Source organism: Papio anubis, chromosome 5 (genome assembly GCF_008728515.1).
Source record: "Papio anubis isolate 15944 chromosome 5, Panubis1.0, whole genome shotgun sequence".
NCBI classification, from domain to species: Eukaryota; Metazoa; Chordata; class Mammalia; order Primates; family Cercopithecidae; genus Papio; species Papio anubis.
The window spans coordinates 140,063,567-140,088,489 of NC_044980.1; the positions used below are offsets into that span (position 1 = coordinate 140,063,567).

General features: G+C 39.1%; 1 protein-coding gene across 1 annotated transcript in view; it reads left to right on the forward strand.

The window, feature by feature from the left end:
- The window catches only part of STK32A (serine/threonine kinase 32A), a 155,231-nt gene extending 131,978 nt beyond the window's left edge, over positions 1-23,253 (forward strand). The window contains exons 9-13 of the mRNA XM_003900313.5: positions 6,116-6,232; positions 8,610-8,735; positions 10,513-10,641; positions 18,850-18,914; positions 19,297-23,253. Coding sequence (XP_003900362.3) covers positions 6,116-6,232; positions 8,610-8,735; positions 10,513-10,641; positions 18,850-18,914; positions 19,297-19,390 — 531 coding nt within the window. The 3' untranslated portion in view covers positions 19,391-23,253. The remainder of the gene's footprint in view (positions 1-6,115; positions 6,233-8,609; positions 8,736-10,512; positions 10,642-18,849; positions 18,915-19,296) is intronic.
- The last annotated feature ends 1,670 nt before the right edge of the window (positions 23,254-24,923 follow it).

A 24,923-nucleotide genomic window follows, 5' to 3' on the forward strand; every position in this document is an offset into this window, starting at 1 on the left:
GAGAGAGAGAGAGAGAGAGAGAGAGAGGGAGGGAGGGAGGGAGGGAGGGAGGGAGGGAGGGAGGAAGGAAGGAGAGAGAAAGAAAGAAATTATCTCATTTCATCACTCACAATTTCTACCTTCTGCAAAATAGTAGAACACAGTTCAGACAAGCTCCTTGCCACTTTCCTCCAGTTTCCAATAACATGTTCCTCATTTCTGTCAGACCTCACCAGAATCACCCTTAATATCCATATTTCTAGTGCATACATCCAAAGTCTTCCAGCTCAATAACTAGTTCCAAAGTCATTTCCGCATTTTAAGGCATTTGTTCCAGCAGTACAATTCTCAATACCAAAATTTTAGTCTGCAATATCTGCCTTAACAAAATGCCACAGAATGGGTGGCTTAAGAAATAGTGCTACAATGGGTGGCTTAGCCAACAGAAATTTATTTTCTCAGTTATGGAGGCTAGAAGTCAGATTAACGTGCCATCATGGTTGGGTTCTGGTGAGGGCTTTCTTCCTGATTTGCAGACAGTTTCTTTCTTGCCCTCACATGACAGGGAGAAAGATAATCTCTTTCTTGTTTATCCCACAGAACTAAGGAATTGGGTATCTCAAGTCATCATCCAGATACTGCAGCTCTCCTCTCTTAACTTTTGGAGTCATTCTTTCAGCTGCTGTCAATAGTCCTCTTCTTTGATTCCACAACACACCATCATGATTTCTGCATTAAAAATGCCATCTCCCAAGTAACTGACCTATTCACATTAAGAACAGTTGTTAGAAGTTGGGGTTATTTCATCATGGTCCAATGGCTTTATCTTGCTCAGGAAATCAAAGATGAGTGTTTCTAAAGCAAAAAAAAGAGGAGGATCTCACAATTCTATCTGTTTCATTCACTCTACAGGGTCCATTTTACACCCAAACATTCGTTAGTTCTTTGTTCGTACTCCTGCCTTTCCTGAGGGAATCATTGTAGCACTATTTCTTAAGCATATTCAAATTTGGATGAGTTAGTTAAATTAATGTGAAAGGACCACCCTTGTAAGCCAAATGTGTAAGTCCTACATAGGAAGCCTCAGATCCTACCTGTTTTTATCTTCTAATGGGCTTCTTTTTCAAGTTTCTAAACAAATCCAGTGAAGAAGTAGATAACACTACTCTTGATTTTATAGGAAAATAGAGAAGAGAATCATACACTTACCTAAAAGTAGAAACATATCTGCTCTTTCCCACTTCACCCTTAATTTTTTCTCCCCAGCCAATTTACTCACCTTCTGTGGTTGTGCTTCTGTGTTAGCCCCTTGCTAGCTCCTTCTGGGGTTCCACGCAACTGTGCTCTGCCCTCATCTTTTATGACACACCTAGCAAAACAAAAGCTGAGGAGTGAGTTGAAACAAACAACTACCTGTCATTCTTCAAACATGGCTAGAATTGTATTTAACTATCACCTATCTAAAAGAGGTATTCTTGCCTGCCTGGAAAGAATTTTGCTAAGAAAATTGTTTCTCTTCTTCCCATATTATTTTACCTCTATGGTAGTTCCCTGTGATCTGATATGTCAACATTGACAAATTCATTTTTCTAAAGCACAGATATGACCTTTTCTGTTAAGAAAAAGAAAGTACTGTTGCTCCCCAGTGCTATACACACACACACACACACACACCCTTCACAAGCCTTATCTGCACCCCAGCCTTCACTCTCCACAACAAACTTCAGATGTCTTAGGTGGGTATTCTTTGGAATTAGGTCAACGTTTCAGATTTTGCTTCCATTTGTATATTTCTGACCCCTCATGAACTCATTTTGGCCTCTTAGAACTTCTTCCTCTTCTCAAAGCATCTCTTGGGTTTTTTAACCTCTTGTTCCTTTGCTTATAAAGATAGTTTCCAAGGCAAACCTTGGTCTTCTTTAGAAATCACTCTGTTTAAGGTTAGAAATCACTAAATGAAGTTTTAATACAGGATATGTCTTGATTGCAGGACTTTTCAAAATCTTTATAGCCAATATATTTTGGTCATTTCTAAGAAAGGACACACTGTTAAACTATTCCAGTTTGTGTTGGGGAGGTTTTTCTAGATCTCTTCATATTCAAATTCTATTCATACCTATGACAAAATAGCACTTTCTGTAAGGAAAAATCCTCTTTCTTCCCTAGCTAAAGTGATCCGAATCTCTTCCAAACATTTATTTACTTTATGTATCCTGTGAATCTTCAGAATCTAAGATTATTAGAAAATATAGAAAACCACGAAAATGAAAGCGAAAATTAGCTATAGTCTCTAAGACAAAGAACATTTCCAATTAAGAAATTAAACTCCCTTCGACCTTTAACACCCACCTTAGCAGTTTGTCGCATTCACTTCCAACTTGTTTTGTTCTCATAGGGATACTCTATCTTCAGACAGATAGATATAGACAGATTTGTTGTTTTAGCAAAAATAGAATTATGTTTTACCTTGTTGAGCTTTTTTTTCATTTCATAGGATAAAATGTACAGCTTTCTAGATCAGAACACCTAAATATTTTCTTTTTAAGGATTAAATCTTTAGGTATATCAATTTTTTTTTTTTTTTTTTTTTTTTTTTTTTTGAGACGGAGTCTCGTTCTGTCGCCCAGGCTGGAGTGCTGTGACCCGATCTCAGCTCACTGCAAGCTCCACCTCCCAGGTTCACGCCATTCTCCTGCCTCAGCCTCCCGAATAGCTGGGACTACAGGCGCCTGCCACCTTGCCCGGCTAGTTTTTGTATTTTTTAGTAGAGACGGGGTTTCACCGTGTTAGCCAGGATGGTCTCGATCTCCTGACCTCGTGATCCGCCCGTCTCGGCCTCCCAAAGTGCTGGGATTACAGGCTTGAGCCATCGCGCCCGGCCAGGTATATCAATTTTTATTTTTTATCTCTTGTATATTATTAGGTTGTTAATTCATTAAAGGTAAAGTATGTATCTTATATAGGTTAGTATTATTCACAGTATTTAACTTCTTTTTTTTTTTTTTTTTTTGAGAGAGAGAGAGTCTTGCTCTGTCCCCCAGGCTGGAGTGCAATGGCGCAATCTCAGCCCACTCCAACCTTCCCTTCCTCTACCCGATCAACCCTCCCGCCTGAGCCTCCCAAGTAGCTGGGACTACAGGCACATGCCACCATGCCTGGAAAATGTTTATATTTTTTGTAGAGGTGGGGTCTCACCATGTTGCCCAGGCTGGTCTTGAACTCCTGGGCTCAAGCAATCCACCTGCCTTGGCCCCGCGAAGTGGTGGGATTACAGGCGTGAGCCACTGCACCTGGTCACAATATTTAACTTTTAATAGGTATATAATACATGTTTATTGAATGAATGGAGGAACAAATCACTACAAATCACTTAAACACCTTCTAGGAAAAAATCACCAACTAGGCTACCTGCAATTATGTTTCAAAATATAGCTTATCTGAAGAAAAGGAAATAACATTTAATTATAAGTATCAATACAACTAAACCACAGAGGAAGGGTGCTAAACAAAATTTTTATTTACAGAAAAGTATATGTCTTAATGAGAAAATGTGCTTGAAAACATTCTCATCATTTCTGAGTTTGGTTTCAGTCTTAATGAATGTGTTCCTTAACTATTAATCTGCTTTGTCATCTCTCTGACTTCCTACTATCTCATTGCCATTGCAAAGGCAAAGGTCCACATCTTTCATACTTTCATAGTATCCAAAAGTATTAATTTAGGATAGGTGTGTACATAGTTTTGTACTCGTTGTACATGCTTAGCTGCAATTCTGAAATACAACTGTATTCACAACACATCATTTGTTCCCATATAACATTTCATCTTTTCCACTTTGTTTGTTCTCTGTATGCTCACTGTTAGTTTAGATGCCTTAGGCTTGTTTGATATATACTGTGATTGCATACTGTAATTTTTCTCTATAGCATGTATCCCATTTATTTAAGTGTGTGTGTGTGTACAGTCTATATAATAAATTTACATGCTTCCTTAAGTAGACTCTAGGCCCCACCAACATAGAAACCATATGTGTCTTGTTCTTCATTGTACCCTCAATGCCTATGAAAGGTGCTGGAACATGGTAGGCATTCAATAAATAATTGGTAAATAAATAAATGTACAATTCTGGTAGTTGATTAATTCAAGTTAATTTTAAAATTTAGAACTGTAAAAGTAAATTAATGAATAAGATAAAGACAATGTGGTTATTTTTAAATAAACCAACAGGTCATGGAGATTTTAAAAATTAAATTCAGTCATATGGCCTTGTAAAGTAACTAGAGAAAAATGTACACACTTAAATCAGCTGCTTGTGGCATTCATCAGTTAATTCATTTGTTTATAAAATCATTTTATTTTCTCAACAGTAGGTTGAGAAGCAGCAATGAATTAAAATCAAGAAGAAACATAGAAAGAAGGAAAAACACATGTGCATACACATATAAGCCTAGAAACTTGAGTATACTAAGCCTAATCTGATTCTTAGTGATAAACATAGTCTGAATCATATAGAGTAACCTAACCCTTTGGCTACTAAATTATCAATAAACATTGATAATGGTGATAAAGCATCTAGCACTCCTTTATTGATACTGAGTCACTGAGTTATTTCTACTATATAATTACTAAGACATATGATTTAGCTATGGTCCTTTATTTAGTGTTGAGGAGGAGAATATGGCAGTTGTTTTTAGACCTTACTTAAAAAGAAAAAAAAGTTTGAATTAATCTCTCTTTCAAGGGTCACCTCCTGGCACTTCATGGTTCCATGAATAGCTCACATTGACTTGCCATGTGTAAAATTAAGTCTTTCTTCCCATCACTTTTCTTCAGGACTCATTTTGCTGTTCACTATTCATTCACATTTACATATGCCCATTTTAACCTTTGTGTCAATAACGATAAAAATCTCTCTCCTGTATTGTGTCTAATACTATTAGCCACTCACTGTGTTGAGAAATTTACACATATTATCTCCTTTAATTTTTCCGGGAATCTCATGAGATAGTTCATTTTACAGATGAAGTAACAAGCTCAGAAATTGAGTGGAGAGATTTAACACCAAATCCTTTTAACGTCAAACACTTGATTATTTTATATTACCTCTTAACACTGATTTACTACAGGGAAAAACTTACACCCTTTCATTTCCACCAATTTAGGTCATCCATCAACAGTCATTTATTAAACATCTTAAAAGGGCCAGGCATGTGATCAATGTGTATTTCCACATTAACTGTGCCGTGGCTAGTTAATCAAATATGCAAATTTTGTTCATTAAATAAACATGTATTATATACCTGCTGAATGCTTGGTCTCATGAACAAGAATGGTATAACCTCTGGTTTTGAGTAGCTTGCAGTTCACATAAGAGACATGAAATTTCAGTGTTGGCAAGTCCCCTACAAAATAATATAGATAAAGGCTGTCCTCTAGTGTAAAGCTGTGAAAACTACAACTAACCCACAGTTTTCTGTTAATTTCTTTTCTTTTAAATTACTTTTCTTCAAAGTTCAAACTATAGAAGAACCTGGTTCTTCCCCCCAAATTTTTTTTTTTTAAAAGCTTCTGCCTCATCACAAAATTCTCCACCATGCCATACTCTGTGGAACCAGGGACTCATAGCATTTGTGGGACTGGAGTTGATGTTTTCTGAGCAGGTTTCTGTCCTGAGCTTCCTCATTATGTTGCGGTGAAAGGGATGGTATGGTAAAATCCTGAATTTCCTTGCAATCAACCCTTACATAATAATTTTTTAGACTTCCGTGTATTGAGAACTTGTCCAGTATTTCATGTTAATACTTATATAAGTTACCTTATAAAACAATTTCAAATCAGCATCTCAGAGGCTGATTCAGCCCACTTGAATGTTTTGTTTGGCTCAGTGGAGTGTTCAACTTTAAAAATGATGATATTTTACAAGCAATCATAAGTTTCTAACAACTATTTAAGAAAAAGTAGGGGGTCTGGCAACACAGGACCACCTACACATATGGCAACACAACAGTCAGCTGGACAGGGTTAGAAATTGATATAGGTATTTTATTGGTTGAAAGTTTAGCTTGGAAACATTTGGAAAAAATTTTTTTCTTTTGCCCTATACAAATGAAGACTTTTACTTCTTTTCTCCCTTAAGAGACCATATCATATTCGCTCCAGTACTTCCAGCAAGGAAATTGTACGCATGTTTGAGACGACTGTTGTAACTTATCCTTCTGCCTGGTCACAGGAAATGGCGTCACTTCTTAAAAAGGTAAGAGGGAAGACTGCATGTCAAAAGGAAGTAACAAAAGGAAGCAGGCCCTCTGGTTTAAGTTTAGAAGTTAGTATATAATATCGGGGACAGTCATGATAATATACATTTCTAGAGTGTATTTTCTAGCTGTTAGCTTTCAAATACATGGCTTCATTAAGTCAACTCAGAGTCCCCTTGGATGTCCCAAAACCATCTTAAACTCAAAAGACTTCTTTATCTTTGTCTTTCCTGAATTTCTTCTCAGGAAATTCTCTCAGTGACTGGCTTCTCTATCCAAATCCACTTATGCCAGTCAGAAACCAGGACTCATTTGTCATCTGCATATTCAATTCATCACCAGGTTCTGAAATTTTATATTTTAAGTATTAAAATATTTCACTTCTCTCTGTCCTCACTATTTCCCTGATCCAACTGCCATTAGTCTAGCTTTATAATGGGTTTGCCCCCATACACTTTTACCACTCCATTTTATTCCCCACTCAGCCCCATAGCGGTCTGTTAAAGGACAGTCCAGGATATTTTCCTTGTTCTTAGAATAAAGATTAAAATAATTTTATGGTACAAAATACCTCTCAAGCCTTGTTTTGGACTTTTGGACTTTTGTCCCCTCTTTGACTACATATAAACTGCTTTGGCCTTTTTCTTCCTCTTTTCTTTCTTTTCCTCTTCTTCACTTTTACATACCAGTCTTTGTCTCACCACAGGACCTTTGCACATGCTAGTACCTATTCCTGGAACAGTGCCTCCAATCCTAGTTCCTCTAGTTCCTCCTTGAGAGCAGTACTACTCAATATGGTTCACTGTTTCTAGTCCATGAATTTTTTCTGCAGGTCTATTATAAGAAAAGAACCTGAGAGAAGCATTTAGAAACTTTTATAACAATTGGACACTGCTGCAGCATCTAAACACATGATCAGTGGGCTTGTCTTATTGAAGAGGGTCCAAGCTTGTTTGAGGGTTGTCAAACTCAAGTCACAAGGTGTCTATGTGGGGTGCTGCATACTGGCAATGCACAATAAGACCACATACTGATTTCAGTGGATTGGAAATTGAAAGACAAAAACAAACAAAATAACTGACACTTCTACATAGTTTGGTAAGCACAGCTTTAGCTCTTAGCTCAAATATCACCTTTATGGTGTAAGTTCATGTAACACTGTCTTTCCTTCATAGCATTTTTCAGTTTAAAATTATACCCAGCATTTGTGCGATCCTTCGTTACTTACCATTTTCCTCGTAGCTTCATGAGGGTAGGGACCGTGTCTGACATGTGTACCATGGTATTCTCAGCATCTAACACAGAGCCTGAGGAGAGACATTTGACAAGTATTTGAATAAATGAGGTCCACAGCTTTCATCAGATTTCAAGGTACCCATGTTCATCAAACAGATGAAGAACAGTTACAGCAGGAGGTCAGCAGTGTATATTGAGTGATGATACAAAACAAGAATGAGGAGCTGAAGAAGAGTGGGCTTGGCTTTTTTTTTTTTTTTTTTTTTTGGAGAACATTGCACCAGTTGTCACTGGTAATGGAAAATAGCTTTAGTGGCTAAGGAGTCATCATTTATGTCTCTTGTTTTTGGAGTCAAGTTCCCTATTTTGGAATAGGGACATTGCATCAGTAATGTCAAAGACATAGAATGGGGGATCATTTTCCATGAGCAAATTCGACTTAGTTCCAAGACAGCCCGGCTTCACTCCACAAATTACACCCTGAGGGTGCGTGGTTGCCATCTGCAGAGGCATTCGCAAGTGGGACTGACATTGCCTATTTGAGTCACACAGTTGGTGCGATGTTGGCTCAGGAATGGTTAAGGGGGCAAAAATCTTTTATCTCAGTTAGTAACATCTAGAGCTATAACAGTTACTTTAGTTACACCTTAGCTATGCCACCCCGAATGTATTTTAATTAGTTGTAAAAACAGCTAAAATTCTTAGTAGGAAATGAGTTTCACTTGTGAAAATGTATCAACATTTGTCACCATAGGTTTTCTACTAGACGCTTTGTATAAATAGCCTCCCATTAATCCTGATTGCAATCGTATGAAATAGATTATTACCCTTGCTTTTTTTTTTAACACATGGGTAAACTAAGATTTAGAGAACAAATTTGTCCTTAGTAAGTAGAGGAGTCAAGAATCAAAGATACATTTGACTTAGTAGGACAAGCCATTTTTACTCATCACATTGCAGAATCCTACATACTGTTCATTCTAATAATGTGTATTTTCTACCTTGTTTATGGGATTAGGGATGGCGGACACTGTCTTTTTTCCTTCAGTCCTACACTTGAAAACATTTAGAGAGAATTTGTATGATTTCTTTGTCCTCCTATCCTTTCTTATGGCCTTGACGTTTGTATTTTATTGGCAGCTACTTGAACTTAATCCAGACCAACGATTTTCTCAGTTGTCTGATGTCCAGAACTTCCCATACATGAATGATATTAACTGGGATGCAGTTTTTCAGAAGAGGCTCATTCCAGGTTTCATTCCTAATGTGAGTCAATCCTAACAAACCCATAATAACCCCCTTTCAGTGCACATTACCCTGTGTGCCAGATTCACACATTGTCTCATTAGATAATCACACCGGTGTTGTAAGAGAGCCCCAATTCCCATTTTACAGACGAGAGAATTGAGACACACGTAGGGTAAGTTTGTCACCAAAGGTCACAAAGCTACCAAGGAGTCAAGCTGGGATTCTAAGCCAGGTATATTTGCCACTGAAGTTCTAGCTTTTAATCACTTTTTATGGTATGTTTTTATTGAAAGGAAGTCCTAGTTCTCCAAATAGTCATTCTCATGAATCTGCTGATTTTTTAAAAGTTTTCTTTGATTCTAAAGATGCAGAAGTTCTTGTCCCTAGAGATCTGAGTCAAAGAATTGTAAATTGTTGGAGGTGAGGTGAGGAATTTATTTTACCATTTGCCCTTCCTCCTTTGTTTGTTCTATCTCAGGGATTTTTATTTGTAAGGACTGATAACCAAAGACACGTAATTCCCATTGGATGGATACCCAAACCAATGGACTTCTGTGGTCTACTGCATTATGCTGGTAAGAGCCAAAGTCCAGAAGCTTAGGCCAAAGGTCCCAAGTGAGGCCTCTAGTTCCTTCTTTCTGCCTAGAACTGAAATTATATGTTCAATTGTAGGTATATTGGGCAGAATAAGAGGCTTCTAAAGGGGCATGTAGAACCAATTCAGTTTTCTGTTTTGGCTGTTCATGGCAGCTCAGACCTGCAATCTCAGCACTTTAGGAGGCCAAGGAAGGAGGACTGGGGTTCAAGATCAGCTTTGGCAAATGGCAAGACCGTGTCTCTACAAAAAAAGAAAAAAAAAGAAAACATTAACCAGGCATGGTGGTACTTGGGTGTAGTCTCAGCTACCTAGTAGGAGGCTGAGGTAGAAAGATCGCTTAAGCCCAGGAGTTTGAGGCTGCGTGAGCAGTGATCATGCCACTGCACTCTAGACCCTGTCTCAAAAAAAAATACTTTTCTTAAACACAAGTGAGGCATTTGCTGTGGGAATGTGAGAGTGTGATCCTTCATGTACACACAGCAGGAGGCATGCTCCAATGAGAGGGTAAGGAAAAAGTGCAAAGTGAGAGAAAGGAGAAAGCAGTATAGTAGAATTGTACCTTATGGAGCAACAGGAGGGTAGGTCTGAGTTCTTACCTCTCTACTTTGCAGGGTCCAGCAGGGGCAACTTGTACCATAATTGACACATGACGCAATGAAGGTCTAGGCACCCCCCACACTTGCTTCCGCCTCCTTCTATGTGTGTGTCCCTGCAATTAGCCATCAATGCTGGCTCAAAAGAAGTTCTACGTTATGCTTCTCTGACTTTAGTGTGAATTGGAATCATCTGGGGAGCTTATTAAAGTGCAAGTTCTTGGACCTCACATTCTGAAATCCTGATTTGGGAAGTCTGGTTGGAGAACTGCGAAGCTGAGCAAGCAAGTTAGGTGATTCTGAGCTACATGATTATTAGAACGCACTTTGGGGGAACGTAACCCAAAAGCTTCCACTTTAGAAAAATAATTGTAAGTTGGCTTTTGTTTTTACTCACTGAGGGCTAATTGAGAGTTTAGAAAAATAAACGAAAAATATGAAAAACGATGCTGGCAATAAATAACGTAAAACTTAGAGTGGGAATCCCAGCATGTTATTCATGGACTGCTCCGTCAAGACTAAGTGTTATTTTCCATATTAGGTCTGGTGTGTTTTTCAGAATGATGCAGTAATCTGAGGATTGAGCCAATTGTTTTCCTTGCAGAAAGGCAGGCTGAATTGTGATCCTACCTTTGAACTCGAGGAAATGATTTTGGAGTCCAAACCTCTTCACAAGAAAAAAAAGCGTCTGGCAAAGAAGGAGAAGGATATGAGGAAATGTGATTCTTCTCAGGTAAACAGGTCCCCACCAAACTCAGGGTCACGGGTTTCCCCATGATGGCTGCAATATCTTCGAGAGCTTCTACCGGAAGGTCATTTCAGCACCCTGCTTTTGCTGCTTAGTGAAATAGGAGAAGTAGATTAGCCAGGCTTCTAAAAGAGCAGACCAGAGCTGCTCTGAGGATCCTAGCAGCAATATTTTACTTGTAGGCTTTCCCTCTAGAGCTCTGCCATGAACTTGATTCAGTTATTGCTCTCTTCCAGTTCTCAATTCAAAATTGACAAATTTCCTGGGAGAGGAACTGTCATTCGCCAAGCTTAGGTTAGGGGATGATTCATAAAATTATGGTAAAGGGGAAGGTTTCAAAGTACACACATGGTAGTTTTGGACCTCACTCCTGCTTTGAGGAGTTTCTGGGAGCAGCCAACCCTAGAGATGATGTCTGTTCTTTGCCACAAGCAGAATTTTATGATATCAAGCCTCACAGAAGAGTGTCTGTTCACAGGAACAATGGAATTCTAACATGGTGGAGCCCTATTGCTGGATTTCAGGTTGAGTTAAATTAATTTTGTAACTAAGTATATTATTCTCTGTCATAGTCAGAGCTCAGATTTCAGTGCAGTGACTTGCAAACACTCAGTGGGATTTTATACTCACATGTGGCTCTATGAATTACAATGATGATGAAGTAATAAACATTCACTTTTCCTCTAAAGGTCATCTATCTATCCCCATGACCATTCATCCATTCCTCCATCTATCCCTCCCTCTCTCATTTAGACGACTTTTATTGAGTACCTATGATCTGCCAGGTCCTGTGCTAAACACTGGAGTGAGAAATGATGGAGATATAATTTCTGTCCTCGATGCTGTCCCTTTTCTCAAAGATTGTGTAGTCTTGTGGTAAAGATGGCTCTGCAAACAAATAAGTATCCTCCATCTCCTTAATTTCTCTAGTTGTCAGGGGCCACTATATATTTCAATGGACAATTAATTCATCAAACGTTCACATCTAGGTCCTGTTTGATCACAGAACTGGCCTCTCGTCAGATTCCCTTCAGGAAATGTTTTCTAGGACCCTCCAAGGAATGGTTAGCTATGCTGCTAACCCATCTTGCATGTTGCTTGTCTCTAAACTGTCTTCTTCCCAATGGTCTGTTCTTCATGATGATGTCATAACCAACCCACTTCTCCAGACTTGCTCCTTCTCCTGACCTAGCAGAACTCGGCTCAAGGTGGATACAGGCCTCTCTGATAACAAGACCTAACATGTAATAAAAACCAAGAGATCCTTTTTATTACAAGTTTTTAAAGTTTTAGAAATAACTGAGCAATTTGGGAATAACTTTCGACCATACCTACCATGCTCAACATGATCTGCCCATCTTTCCTGCCATGTCCTTGTACTATCCCACTCTGACCCTCACTTAAAACCCTCCAACCTCACAGACCCTGCAAGTGTCTCACTCTCAAGCATTGACCCTTTTGTTCTTCTTCAGGGCCTTTGACCTTGCTCTTCCCTGTTGCTAGAATGCTCTTCCCTTGCATCTTCACATAACTGGCTTCCTCTCGTTCTTTATAACTTAAATGTACCTTGTCATTTCTGTTGTTGATTTACAGGATGTTTTTTACATATTCTGGATATTGGACCCTTATCAGATATGTGAATTGCAAATAGTTTCTCCCTTACTCATTCTACGAAGCTAGCATTACCCTGATACCAAACTGGACAAAGACATCACAAAAAATGATAATTACAAACTGATATCTCTTATGAATATAGATGCAAAAATCCTTAACATACTAACATGGTGTTCAGTTAGGCTTTTGACTTAAGACGTTTCTTCTTTTTTAATATTGGTACTTATAGCTATAAAGTTCCTTCTGAGCACTGTGTTCACCCATCCCATAAGTTTTGGGATGTTGTGTTTTGTTTTTAATTCATCTCTAAGTATATTCTGATTTCTCATGTGATCTCTTTTTCTGACTCATTTTTTAAGAGTTTGTTGTTTAATTTCCACATTTTTGTGAATTTTCCAGTTTTCTTTCTGTTATTGATTCCTACCTTCATTCCATTGATTTCAGTCTTTTTAAAGTTTTTGAGACCTGTTTTGTAGTTTCCTTCCATGGCTTCCTTTAACTCTGAGCATATTCAAGAAAAATGTTTTAAAATCTTACTCTAGAAAGCTCAATGTTTGGGCTTCCTCAGGACAATTTCTATCCACTTATGTTAAGTCTTTGAATGGCAATACTTTCCTGTTTCTTTGTGTATCTTGTGATTTTTTTCTGTTGCTGTTGAAAACGTGACATTTAAATACTGTAATGCGGTAACTCTGGAAATCAGCTTCCTCCTTTCTTCATGCTTTGCTATTTTTTGATTGTTGAAGGCTGTTGTTATCCATTTTTTAGCAACTTCTCCAAACAATGTTTGTAGAGATCGTCTTCCTTGTTGTGTCATCACTGAAATCTCTGTGACTTTAACTGTGCTCAGCTAATGTTTTGACTGAGATTTAACACCAGGAGCATTTTTAAGTTGTTTTTCTTTTCTTAATTTAGTGTTCACTTGGTTCCAGTAAACCTTTGCTTTCTGGAGTTTAGACAAAGTAGGTTTAAACAGTGTCTGCTTGTTTTTTTGATGTTTCTGTTAAGAGATGGGGCTTGGAACTGCTTACATCAGCATTTTTCTCTAGATTCTTCTAATCTTGTACGCCAGGTTCAAAAATAAAAGGTATTTTGCTTCAAAACAAACAATAGTCTTACTTCCAAGAAGAATCAGAAAGATTATGAACTATTTTTCTGATTCTTCACTCTATCGTCACTCTTTTACATTAAGGCTTTTAAAACATGAGGGTCAATCTTGTCTTATTATATTATTAACATGTTTGTTCCTTCCTTCGTTCACTTATTCAAATGACTGTAAAGTTCCTGCTATGTTAGGAAATGTTTCTGACTAGGTGGTTAATGCTATGGTTAGATACACAAAGTGCTCTGGGAATTGCTTACTGGACCTGAGTGAAGGGTTAGGATAGGCTTTCCAGAGGAGGCAACATTTGATGTAGTTCCTCTAGACTGAGCAGAGGTAGGTGAGCATACAGGAAAGGAAAAGAGCATTTCAAGGCTGGCACTTCTTAGGGCACAGGTAGATCTTAATGTTTCAGAGGAAATAAAATGGCAGGTGTTTTCTGATCATAGGAATTACCCATGCTATGTTCAAAAAGCTTGTGACATTACTCATCCTCTGTGCCTTTAATCTTATCTACAGCCATTCACTGAAGGCATTCCTTCAGCCAAATCTAACAAGAATGTCTACCATATCAATATCATGTTAGCTATAGCTTAGCCCCATTTCTGCCCCACTGTGTATAGCTCAAAGTCACCATGTTACTCTAGAGTCAAATTCATCACTGTTTAGGTACCACGTTAGAAAAGAGTCAAGTGTTGACAAGGGAATTCCAATCAAGCCATAAGCCTGGAAAAGGAGCTCTCTATTCTGGGCTTTCTGAGTTCTCTATTCTGTTTCATTGGTCTGTGTGTCTGTTGTTATACCAGTACCATGCTGTTTTGGTTACTGTAGCTTTGTGGTATAGTTTGAAGTCAGGTAGTGTAGTAGTGTAATGCCTCCAGTCTTTTTTTTTTTTTTTTTCTCAAGATTGTCTTGGCTATTTGGGCTCTTTTTTGGTACCATATAAATTTTTAAATAGTTTTTCCTAATTCTGTGAAGAATGCCAATGGTCATTTAATGGGAATAGCATTAAATCTATAAATTACTTTGGGCAGTATGGCCATTTTCATGATATTGATTCTTTCTATCTGGGAACCTGGAATGTTTTTCCATTTCATTGTGTCCTCTGTGATTTCCTTGAGCAGTGGTTTGTAGTTCTCCTTGAAGAGGTCCTTCATTTCCCTTGTTAGCTATATTCCTAGGTGTTTTACTGTTTTTGTAGCAATTGTGAATGGGAGTTCATTCATGATTTGTTTCTCTGCTTGCCTGTTGTTGGTGTATAAGAATGGTAGCAATCTTTGCACATTGATTTTATATCCTGGGTCTCAGTATTTTAAAAAATTACTTCAGGTGATTCTATGTGTGCAGCCAAGGTTGACATACGCTGTTATAGAATCTAGGATGTGATAAACTAGAGGAACATAACTAAAGTTTTGCATTTTTCCCATGTCTCAGTTTCCTCATTTATAGATGGAGTTGATATGTGTACCGACTTCATAGGCTCGTTCTGAGTAAATTAGTGCATGTAAAGTGCTCCGCAGAATGTTAGCTGTTGTGATGCTTTACTTTCCACTGCACTTCCTAACTCCTAGCCTTTCTTTTCCTTGGCTCCTTTAATGCTCATGTCAGATGCCTTTGTTGGTTTTTTTTTTTCCCCCGGAATATCCTCCACTTTATCTTGCTCTGCTCAACATCTTTAAAATATAGAATCAACAGACTGCCATGCCACCCAGTCTATCTGACTATTGAGGCAAATTCCCTAAGTCCTCATTCTCCTCCTGAGATTTCCACCTGCTCTTAACCCTTCCAATATTTTGGATGCCATGTCCAGCTATGATAGTTTAATCACTGTTTGCTCTGCTCCTCCTTGATAGGTGAGTTCTAAGATTTTTAGTGAACATTTCTCTTCTGAGTCATGTATGACCCATTAGTCCCTCCATTCTTTTTTCTTCCCCCTCATTTCATATTCTTTTTATGGCTACTCCTGTTGATGTATCCATTTGGCTACGCTTCTTAAACTTCTCCACCTAAAGCAGAGGAAAGAGAACACGTTGAACATGAACGCTTTAAGAGTAATGGGGTCTGAAGTATCACACTAGAAGGTCATCTTCAAGTGTGTATTTCATATCTTTGTTTAAACAAAATAGTTACATAGTAGAGGGGAAAAAAAGTCCATGTGGATTTTTGCATTTCACTTGATTATAACCTTGATTTTTAATGCTAAAAATTATTTTTTCTAAAATCTTGGGGTAAAAGTGTCGTTCCAAAGAGCTTTTATCAGATTATGTTTATCCTGTAGCTGCCTGTCCCCTGCGACCGATACTGGAAACCCTCAGGATTACAAATGCCTCCATTTGTAAATAAGAGTGAAATACAACAGAGCTGTGTCTTCTCCTTTGTCTTGTTCCCCATCCCTCTTCTGTGCTTTGTATTGTTCCTCTCCTGTCAGCTAAACAAGCACTCTGAAAGAAAACTCTCCAGTACTAGAGAACTTAGCATATTCTAATTTCTAGGTTTAAAAAAAAATAAATGACTGAATGATTTTTTTTAAAGAAGATTATTTTTCATCAGAAGAAATTTGGAAGTATTTTGTTGCAGACTTTTAAAACACTTGATCCAGTTCCAATTCTGTCCTGGGTTTGGTAATCATCTTTTTTTGAGGCTAAATTTTCTCATTTTGATGAAAAAGTCATCAATAGATGTCGAAAGCTGGACAGTGCAGTGTCAAAGCAAATGCTTTGCATGTCTGCAAGAAAGTCACAAATGAAGAAGGCTCTGCTGACTAGAAGAGAAGGATATTTAATCAACTCCAGTACCATTGTTGAGGGGAACATTCTATCAGGATTAAGTATGGAGAGATGTTTTTAGGCTATTCACAAAATCCAGGTAGAACCTCCAAGCCAAATTTACAATAATACTAGCTTTTAGATTAATTGTTGTTTTTTGAATATATATTAGTATCTTATGTAGAAAACAAAAAGAATTTACAAACTATCATTACAATAATCTTGGCTTTTGTAATTGTCTAATATATTTAGACTTACTGAGAGCTTTATTTCTCTGTATAGTTTCAAGTTACTGTCTCGTGTCCTTTCATTTCACCTTGCAGGGCTCCCTTGAGCATTTCTTACAGGGAAGTTCTAGTGGTAATAAACTCCCTCCACTTTTATCTGGAAACATCTTAGTTTCTCTCTCACTTTTTAAGAACAGTTCTGCCAGATATAGATAGGATCCTTGGTTGATAGGTTTTTTCTTTTAGCACTTTGAATATATCAGCCCAGTGCCTTCTGGCCTCCAAAGCTTCTGATGAGAAATCTGCCCATCATCTTATGATGTATGTGACAAGTTACTTCTCTCTTGCTGCTTTCAAGATTCTCTCCTTGTCTTTGGTTTTAGAAAGTTTGATTATATTGGCTGGGCATGATGGCTCACACCTGTAATCCCAGCACTTTGGAAGGCTGAGGCAGGCAGATCACTTGAGGTCAGGAGTTCAAGATTAGCCTGGCCAACATGATGAAACCCTGTTTATACTAAAAACACAAAAATTAGCTGGGTGTGATGGTGCATACCTGTAATCCCAGCTACTTGGGTGGCTGAGGGAAGAGAAGCTCTTGAACCCAAGAGGAGGAGGTTGCAGTGAGGTGAGATCGTGCCACTTCACTCCAGTCTGGGCAACAGAACAAAAGTCTGTCCCCCCTCCCAAAAAAAGGAAAGTTTGATTATATTTTGTCTCAATATGGGTCTTTTTGAATTCATCTTACTTGGGCTGCACTGTACTTTTTTGGATTTGGGGGCTCATGCCTTTCAGCTACGATTTCTTTAAATATTCTGTTTTCGTTTTTCTCTCTCTTCTCCTTCTGGGACTTCCACAGTACATACACTGGTTTGCTTGATGGTGTTCCATACATTCTGTAGGCCAGGGATGTCCAATCTTTTGGCTTCCCTGGGCCACATTGGAAGAAGAGGAATTGTCTTAGGCCACACATAAAATACACTAACACTAATGATAGCTGATGAGCTAAAGAAAAATCACCCCCCAAAAAATCTCATAATGTTTTAAGAAAGTTTATGAATTTGTGTTGAGCCACTTTCAAAGCCATCCTGAGGCACATGTGGCCCATGGGCTGTGGGTTGGACAAGCTTGCTGTAGGCTCTGTTTGTTATTCTTCAATCTTTTTTCTTTCTGTTCCTCAGACCCAGTAATTTCCACTGTCCTGTCTTCAGCTTTGATGTTGATTCTTTCCTTTGCCTGCTCAATTTTGCCTTTGAAACCCTGTAGCAAATTTTTAAATTTTAGTTATTGCACTTTTCAGCTCAAGAATTTCCTTTTAGTTTCTTTTTAGGTTTTCTATATTTTTATTAATATTTTAGTTTTGTTTGCACATCATTTTCTTGATTTTCTCTATATCTTCCTTTAGTTCTTTGAGCATCTTTAAGATAGTCATTTTGAAGTCTTCATCTAGTAGATCTGCTATTAGGTCTCTTTAAGAGATAGCTTTTTTGATTTATGATTTTTTTACTGTGAATGAGCCATACTTCTCTATTTCCTGGCATGGCTTATTATTTTTTGTATTGGACACTTGAATCTAATAATGTGATAAATCTAGGAAAATCAGATTTCCCCTATCCGCAGGGTTTGCTGTTTTTTGTTATTGTTTTTATTTTTATTTTTTATTATTGTTGTAAGCTTTCTTCACGCCAAAGATCAGCTGAGGTGTAAAGGTAAGACCTTCTTAGGTCTTTTCTGAGCCTGCATCTTTCCCTGGGCATGTGCAGTCACTTTCTGATTTTCCCTACAGATGCAGTTGTTTTTGAATGTCCCAGCCTTTCATGTGTGGCTCCCAAAAGAAGGAAAGGAGAAAAATGAAGGGAGGAAAAGGTGCTGGCCCTTTAATTCTCCCAGAAGTCACTTCAGCCTGAGGGAGAGTGGCTTGGAACAGTGTAGGGGAGGTGCAACAACAATGGCCATCAAGCATTTTGTTTGCACCTCTGTGATCACAAGCAGCAGTGATGGGAGCACGGATCCTCAGTATTTGGAGAACATGGTTCTTGTTTTCCACCCTGGCTCCCACAGGCTGTGTGCAAACTGCTCCAGAACATGTGTGTGCTCAGCTCCCCCCCCATTGGACTGGAGGATGAGGGATGGGTAGCTGCTGCTGTGCTAAGAGCTTAAGTTGGTCATAATTAACTGCACTTTGCCACCCAAGCCTTCCCTGAAAGTTGCAATTTTTCAATAGACTCCAGAGTTCTAAAATAGTGACATTAGATAGATTCTGCCAGTGCAATCGCTGTCTAGGAGGGGAGACAGATTCCTGGTGCTTCCTGTTTTGCCACCTTCCAGGAATCTTCACATAGCATCCATTTTGAAGATACTACTTACTTCTCAATTTGGGGCTATTCATTGAATAGACTGTCAACAGGTTATTGGCTGTTCGAAGATCCTCATTTGTCTGCTAACTATACCTCTATTTTATTTTTTTTCTACGTTCACCTGGAAGACATGTCTTTTTCAAGAGCACCTTGACTCTGTCCAGAAGGAGTTCATAATTTTCAACAGAGAAAAGTAAGTAACTCCTGGGAGAACAACAGCCCTGGAAATGATGGCATGTTTCAGCCAGACTTTACTTGCAGAGAAAATATATTTTTAACATTTTAAAAATTATTTTCTAATTGGGAAAATGATGCAATCTATTGTAGAAAATGTAGAAACCTTTTTTGTAAGGTATTTAAAAATTTTTAATTGATAAATTAACTTATCATCAAGTTTTTGTTTATGAGCAGGGATGAGGAATTAGGATTTGAACACTTAAAAATCAAAGGCTTTCAAAAGATTTTCTTGGCTCATGCTTATTTATAAATTATGGGGCTTAATGTTATTTCAAAAGCTTAAACCTTTCATTTTCTTTTTCAAAGAATAAAACATCTTTTTTTTTTTTTCTTTTAAGAGTAAAAAGGGACTTTAACAAAAGACAACCAAATCTAACCTTGGAACAAACCAAAGACCCACAAAATAAGGATGGTCAGAATAACAACCTGTAAAGGCCTCGTGTCTTCTTGGGACAATCTCATGCCAGAAACTTCTAATTACATACGTCAAGAAAAGCTGACAGTAGTTCTTGCCACTCCGCACGTCCTGACTTAGAAAATGTGAATGATTATCTTTCAAAAAAGGCAGCACGACACAGTGAAGGTTCCTGGGCCTGAGCTCCTGGGATGTCGTTTCACATCAATCAGCTGTGTGATCTAGAGCAAGTTAGCACTTAGCCACTTTCTGTGCTTTACTTTATTTATCTAAAATGAGAGGGTTATATTAGATGAGCCATACTCTGCCTTTTTAGTGCTGTAATTGTTATTCTAAACAGCCTTTATTTTTATTTTAAAATTAATATGTGAATATAGATTTATTTTTCCACTCCTTCTTATTACACAATGACAAATGGACAGATGGACACAGGACTCAGTGAGACTTTTCAGACCTCGAAAGTTTCATAAAGTGGTCAGAAATCCCCAGCCTACTTGGATAAGGATAAGGAATTCTATCAGGGAGGCATGAATGGAATCAGATTAAAAGTAACAGAGATGGATGAGGGCCTTCCAGTGATGTGCTAGAATCAGCATTAGATCCGCTTATCTCAGCCAGCATGAGCCTGCCGTGCACACCACTTCCCAGCTCCCTCTTCAACAATGTGAAGGTGGTGACTTGAAATTGGTAATAATGGGAGCATTTACACTGTGGAAACTGGTAAATGCTAGTTTTTTCCCTCCTAACAAGAGAATTGCTAAATATTAGCACACCACTCTCCTTCCAAAAAGCATGTTCCTTAAGGGTTAATTGTCCTCTGAAGATTAGCAGAGACCTGGATCTGGAGAGGATCAGAAAACAATGTTGTCGCACCGAAAGTATGTCCACCTTGCATTTCAGCAAAGTTGCATCTTATACAGGGTTTATTGTCTAAGTTAGAAGTGAATTTAGAAGATAGTAAAATTTACCTTTGAAAAACCCCTTAAATTACCCATAACATATGGGAAGTACCTTTTCTCAGTGAAGCCCAATACAGTGTCACCCTTCACTAATGAAACAAGTCATTGCTTTTGTTTTGTTTTGATTTAGTTATTTTTATTTTTGGTCTCATTTTGGCTAATACCAGATGAGTTAAAGTGTTGAACAAATTACACTTGTCTTCATAGACTAGACTTACTCTTTTTTTTTTTCTTTTCAGGCAGAGTCTTACTCTGTCACCCAGGCTGGAGTGCAGTGGCATGATCTCTGCTCACTACAGCCTCTGCCTCCTAGGTTCAAGGGATTCTTGTGTCTCAGCCTCCTGAGTAGCTGGGATTGCATGTGTGTGCCACCATGTGTAGTTAATTTTTTGTATTTTTAGTAGAGACAGGGTTTTGCTATGCTAGCCAGGTTAGTTTCAAACTCCTGGCCTCAAATGATCCGCCCACCGTGGCCTCCCAAACTGCTGGGATTACAGGTATGAGCCACCACACCTGGCCTTAGAATTACTCTTAGAACAGTGGAATTCTCACACATCCAAGGGAGGCAAGTTCATGGAGACTAAGGGAACAGTGGTATCATGTCTCCCTTCTCTCTTGTGCTTACTACAAGAATGGCAGGCAGAATTGCCTACTTATTTAAAATATCATTAATATCTCACTCCTTTTCTTTATATTTTATTTATTGATTTGCCACAAAGTTTAATTCACCTAAGTGAGATGTGCATATGATGTAACTCCACTGTACAGATATACAGATCTTTGCAGAAGAACTATTTTTGGCAACTCATATGCCTCTGGGTAGGGCCAAGAAGTGAACAGGCTCGGTGGGGGATTGTTTTCACCTCTTGGCTACTCAGAGTACCTAACCTGTCCTTACTTACGGAGACCATGTGTCTCACCAAGATGGCGGTAAGCTGGCAACTGGGAAGACCTGAGTGATGCCCATTTGGGAAGCCAGGCAAGTGGAAATGGACTGAAGAAACAGAGATGGCTGCCTTTTATGCAAGGCTTTTCCTTAAGGAGGTTACATTGGGGCAACCAAGTATGTGTAGAAAGCCAGAGCTAAACTTTAGCTTGGCATTCACAGTTTCCTCCTCACTGAGCTAATAGGCCCAGAGTTTCGTGCAGAGCTGTGAAATAGTGCTTCTCTAAGAGCAACCATATTTTTGTTACATAATTAAAAACCAGTTCTTTTGTTGTTTGATTCCTTTTCCCTACAGTTCCCACATCATTTGTCTATGCTATTCTGTTTTTCTCCAAACACTACAAACTTGAAGCAATTGCCCTGACTCGATTTCAGAGAGGGGAATGTGCTGGAAAGAGCAAGGAAAAGAAAGTGACCAGATGCTGCTGCAGTCTGGTAACCCCACGAGTGTCAGGGACTACTTGCACGTTTACTTTTATCCTTCATTTGTTTTGATTCAAGCCTTGATGTGCTGTGGACTCACCTCCCTAAGTAACCAGGTTCCTCCTCTCACTGTGACCTTGTTTGCATCCTTCCCAAGAAGAGGCTTTGGGAAATTTTTCTGCACTTACACTTACCAAAGAGCCGTGGAACCATTAGGATCTCCACCGTGATGAGAGTTAAGCCATAGTACCATTTCACATGTATACATTTATGATGGGATGGGAACCCAATACAATCTCTGTAGGCTGAATCCCTAGTTTTATTTCCAGTGAGCTGCTTCTGTGACTGAAGCACCTCTGTGGGCTTGTAGGAGCCATGGATGCACAGATGAGAGAGCACAGGCTCAGAGAGTAAGATGGATTTCTAGTGCTAGCCAGGTGAATGACACACAGTGTATTTCACGTTTGAAAAGCAAAACCATGGTATCTGACAGTGCAGAACAACTGATTGTAATCACCTCCTACCACTGTGCATTTTACACATGAGAACAAAAGCCTTTTCTAAAATTTAAACTTTGTCTAAATCTTTATGGTCATTGCTAGTTGTTGACATCAGATCCTTTGGTTTTATTCTATAACTTGGGCTAAACGTTAATATCCCACTAGGTGGAATATGTCTCTTCCAGAGTCGTGACAACTGAGGTTCAGAGCTGTGATTTTTAGAAAACAAGATGACTATTAAATCCTTTGGCCTGGTACTCTTAAATATTTTTCTCCCAGCAGCTTCCCTTGCCAGTATGGAGCATCTGAAAAGTCTGAGCAGGTTTTGATGTCCAGGAGCATCCCAGCTGTGACAGAGCCCACCTCCAGTGCACCCTCAGTGACCTCTAGTACATGGGTAGGGCAGTCAAGCCCGGCAACTTATGCCACAACCCTAATTCCAGGAAGTCCTCTGCTAATGGCTAACCCACTGCCATGGTGGCACTGGTTTTGCCTGAGGTCATTGCTAGGGCAGGAATGAACAACAACCAGCACAGAGCATTGCTAAATTAATTACGGTAACCTAATTAATCAGTGGCTAGGCTTCTTCTGATAGGAAAGTTTTAATCAGAAACCACTAGACGTTCTATTATCATAGCTTTTGTAGATTGGATGGATGAATACGTAGGAAGAAAAAGTATTACTGTAGCTAGTAGGGACCAGTGTTGCTGCTTGTGGCTGATGCAGTAATGCTGAGGCTTTAGCTCTTCAAAAGCTGAACGAAAAGGCACGAAAAGCATTGCAAGCTTGTTTCAGTACCCAGTTGTCCTTGTATTGTCCACACAAAATCCTATTTACTGCTATCTGTCTGTGATTCCTGTTTATTACAAATTCAGTGTGTCTGACTGATATTAAACACTGATATTAAAATTCTTAACTTCACTTATCTGTACTGTTGTGAACAGGCAGCTGATCTGGCGGCCCTCGAATGGGAAACAAGCGCTTCTGTTGAGCTGCAGCATATATAATATAAATGTGCCTATGTGTATTAAAATGTCTTCTGTAAACAATGAGCCACTGACCCTTCTTTGTCAGCTGTGTGAGTGTATGTGTGAAATTGTTTTCTCGAGAGAGAGCATTGGGGGTGCCCGAAGTAACCCGTTCTTATGTCTATTTCCTATTGTGAGGAATGTCCCTTACCAGGAATAATATTCTGTAACAGAGATGATGTTCTGCAACTGTGGAATGCAGTATAGCTTACCTAACCCACATGTATAAAAACTAAAAATCCTGACCTCTCTAGTAGTCACATCTCAGGGAACATAGCCCAGAATTCCAGTCTCTGCCTTTCACTATGCCCCTAAGTCCATGGGCAGCCTATGCACTCTTTCTTTAGCACTCTACCTTCCTACACCTCAACATCCGGGCCCCATTCCATATACCGAAGCAGCAGGCGGAAGTTCTAAGGTCCATAACCTGGGACAGAAAGTTAATGGGCAGCTCTGAACTCTTGCAGCTAAAAGCAACCTCTGCCTTAGGAGAGAACAAAGGGAACTGTCACCACCTCTCAGACCCACAGTGGGTGGGCAGCCAGCAAGCTGCTGGCTCCCTGGGCTCGTCCTGAAATAGTAGGTTGTTGTAAGTTTCCTGGCCTCCGAAGTTCTGCATGCGAAGTACCGTATTGTCCAGGTCATGTTAATTGTCCTGCTGTGTGCCTAGCAGCCATCTGAGCAAAGGGCAGGATCTAGAACTCCTCAGATTCTGAAGAGTACCAGCCTTAAGCATGTGATCTCATTTTCGCAGGTTACTTTGGCCTTTTTATCCCCCATCTCCTGCTCATGGTTGGGGTCTCCTTTGTGATGGGTTGGTGGTAGAAGAGCTGATTCCAGAAAGTCGTTTGGAACCAGAGGGCCCTTGTTAGTCTCCTACTCAGTATTCTCATTCCCCGCCTGGTCACCGTGACTCAGCCACTGAATAGCTCCACCCTGAAGGAAGAGATGTGAAAGTCAATGTGTATCCTTCACCATTTAAAAAGAAAACCACTTCATGCCTTTCAGAGTCCTGCATCCTGAGTTTGTTAAGTGCTGACTATTGCCTTTAAACCCACTCAAATCCTAAACAGAGCTCAGCTGCTGCCTTGGTCATGAGCAGGAAGAAGTGCTTCACCAATCCTGAGTTAGAGCCATAAAATGGGGCTATCAACCAAAGCTTATTAAACATCAAAACCTGAACTTCAACTGTAAAATAATTCTTTATGCACTTAGAGTAGCTTTTGATTGGGATTCTGAGCTTCTGTGTTAAAAGGTATAATCACTCTATGCTCCTATATCAAGGGTATTGTTCTATCAAACCAACAGGGGTTCATCATATATAAAAGCAATTAATCAGAAATGGCCATCCCCTGGTATCCCATCTCCTCCCCACCTGTCCCAACCTCCACATCACCAGGCAAAACATTCATGCCCTGCAAGCTTGCGAATGGTGCCACGGCCACGGCTCTTTTTGCCTTCCTTGCATCCACCCCTCTTCAGTTAACACAAATTGGTTTTCTTTGTGGAGTTTTTGGGAGTCCATGTGGTTCAGGTGGCTCAGGGGCTAGTTATATTATCCAGTATGGCCAATTAGTTCCATGTGCTCTTCTGGCCACAGTGACTAGGTCAATGGTGAGACATGCTCCAAGCCAGACTGAATCAATCTTTTTAGCTGGAACTATTGAGGGACTCTCTCCCTCTTTTGAGGTTAC